The sequence below is a fragment of the Colobus angolensis genome, unplaced genomic scaffold, assembly GCF_000951035.1.
Source record: "Colobus angolensis palliatus isolate OR3802 unplaced genomic scaffold, Cang.pa_1.0 Scaffold99, whole genome shotgun sequence".
In the NCBI taxonomy this organism is placed as follows: Eukaryota; Metazoa; Chordata; class Mammalia; order Primates; family Cercopithecidae; genus Colobus; species Colobus angolensis.
Genome location: NW_012123931.1, coordinates 6,117,897 through 6,119,796, shown reverse-complemented (window position 1 = coordinate 6,119,796; position 1,900 = coordinate 6,117,897). Strand labels below are relative to the sequence as shown.

The 1,900-nt window shown below is 40.7% G+C and overlaps 1 protein-coding gene across 1 annotated transcript in view; it reads left to right on the top strand.

Annotated features, from left to right (window-relative positions):
- The window catches only part of LOC105505196 (putative 60S ribosomal protein L37a), a 493-nt gene extending 221 nt beyond the window's left edge, over positions 1-272 (top strand). Inside the window, exon 2 of the mRNA XM_011932982.1 lies at positions 77-272. Coding sequence (XP_011788372.1) covers positions 77-211 — 135 coding nt within the window. The 3' untranslated portion in view covers positions 212-272. The remainder of the gene's footprint in view (positions 1-76) is intronic.
- The last annotated feature ends 1,628 nt before the right edge of the window (positions 273-1,900 follow it).

Here is a 1,900-nt window from a genome sequence, read left to right as displayed (position 1 = left end):
GAAAATGGTGAAGAAAATTGAAATCAGCCAGCACGCCAAGTACACTTGCTCTTTCTGTGGCAAAACCAAGATGAAGAGACGAGCTGTGGGGATCTGGCACTGTGGTTCCTGCATGAAGACAGTGGCCGGCGGTGCCTGGACATACAATACCACTTCCGCTGTCACGGTAAAGTCCGCCATCAGAAGACTGAAGGAGTTGAAAGACCAGTAGACGCTCTTCTACTCTTTGAGACATCACTGGCCTATAATAAATGGGTTAATTTATGTAACAACAACAACAAAAAAAAACTCCTGGCTAAACTATTTAAAGGGAATATTTTATAGGTGGCTTCCCAGGGTTTCCAAGTAAATGAAGGATGGATTCTCTCTCTGTAACCCAGGCTGCAGTGCAGTGGTGTGTTCTCAGCTCACTGCTAACCCCGCCTCCCTGGTTCAAGCGATTCTTCTGCTTCAGCCTCCCAAGTATCTGGGATAACAGGCACCCACCATTATGCCTGGATAATTTTTGTATCTTTAGTAGAGATGGGATTTTACCATGTTACCCAGGCTCATCTTGAACTGCTGACCTCAGAGTGCTTGGATTAAAGGCTTGAACCACTGTGCCCAGCTGGAAGAATTTTGATAGGCAGGAAAATGCACCTCATATACACACATTGCTCTACTCTGATTTACTTCAACACTGAAAAATTGAAGATTGTAAATGTAGTCTCAATTTAGAGTGAATTTAAAAAAGATTTGTTTTTCAAACAAGCAAATGTATAAAATTAATGGGTAACAGATTCCATTAGCTGATAAAAAATAGTATGACTAAATTTAGTAAGTATCCAGCTATGCAGATAGCAGCCCAATTAAGTTAAGACCCTAATAGCTGCATGTGGAAAGCATTGATGTGCAGTGTGGTGCACCTCCACTCAGCATTTTCTTCTGCCTCTTTACAGAGATACCAATTCTTCCTGAGTTACTCAGGGTCCATACTGCTGTTAGAAATGCTTGTTCTCTGGAGCCATAAAGAAATGGCACTTGAACATTAATTTTCTTAGCAAGGCCATTTTTACTTTTTTCAGAAATGGTACACTCGCCAGCAGTTTTGCCACAAGAATACACCGAAAAAAGGAGACAGGGTCGTTTATAACCTGATGCATCCTTTCTACTGATGTGTCCGATTTTCATTGGCTGAAACAGGACCTCACATTCTGTATTTCTCCCAATTGTTTAGCAACTTAGAATGTTTTTTAAAAAGCACAGGCAGAGGAGAACAAAGGAAGGAGGAAGTAACTTGTGGAATGCTGAGAAAGGTAAAAGCACCTTCAAATTAGGAAGAGTAACAGGCTATGACCTAATGCTTGCTTGGACCAGTATAAGCATGCCAGGGCAAATATTTAGGCTAAATTGTGGGGGCTAAGAACATAAAGTACATTGGTTTATCTTTATTTTTATTTTTTTAAGTCTTTTTAAAATTTCTTATTTTTTATTTTACTTTAAGTTCTAGGATACATGTGCACAACGTGCAGGTTTGTTACATATGTATATATGTGCCATGCTGGTGTGCTGCACCCATTAACTCGTCATTTACATTAGGTATATCTCCTAATGCTATCCCTCCCCCATCCCCCAACCCATGACAGGCCCTGGTGTGTGATGTTACCCACCCTTTGTCCAAGTGATCTCATTGTTCAATCCCCAACTATGAGTGAGAACATGCAGTGTTTGGTTTTCTGTTCTTGCAATAGTTTTGCTGAGAATGACGGTTTCCAGCTGCATCCATGTCCCTACAAAGGACATGAACTCATCCTTTTTTATGGCTCCATAGTATTCCATGGTGTATATGTGCCACATTTTCTTAATCCAGTCTGTCATTGATGGACATTTGGGTTGGTTCCAAGTCTTTGCTACTGTGAAT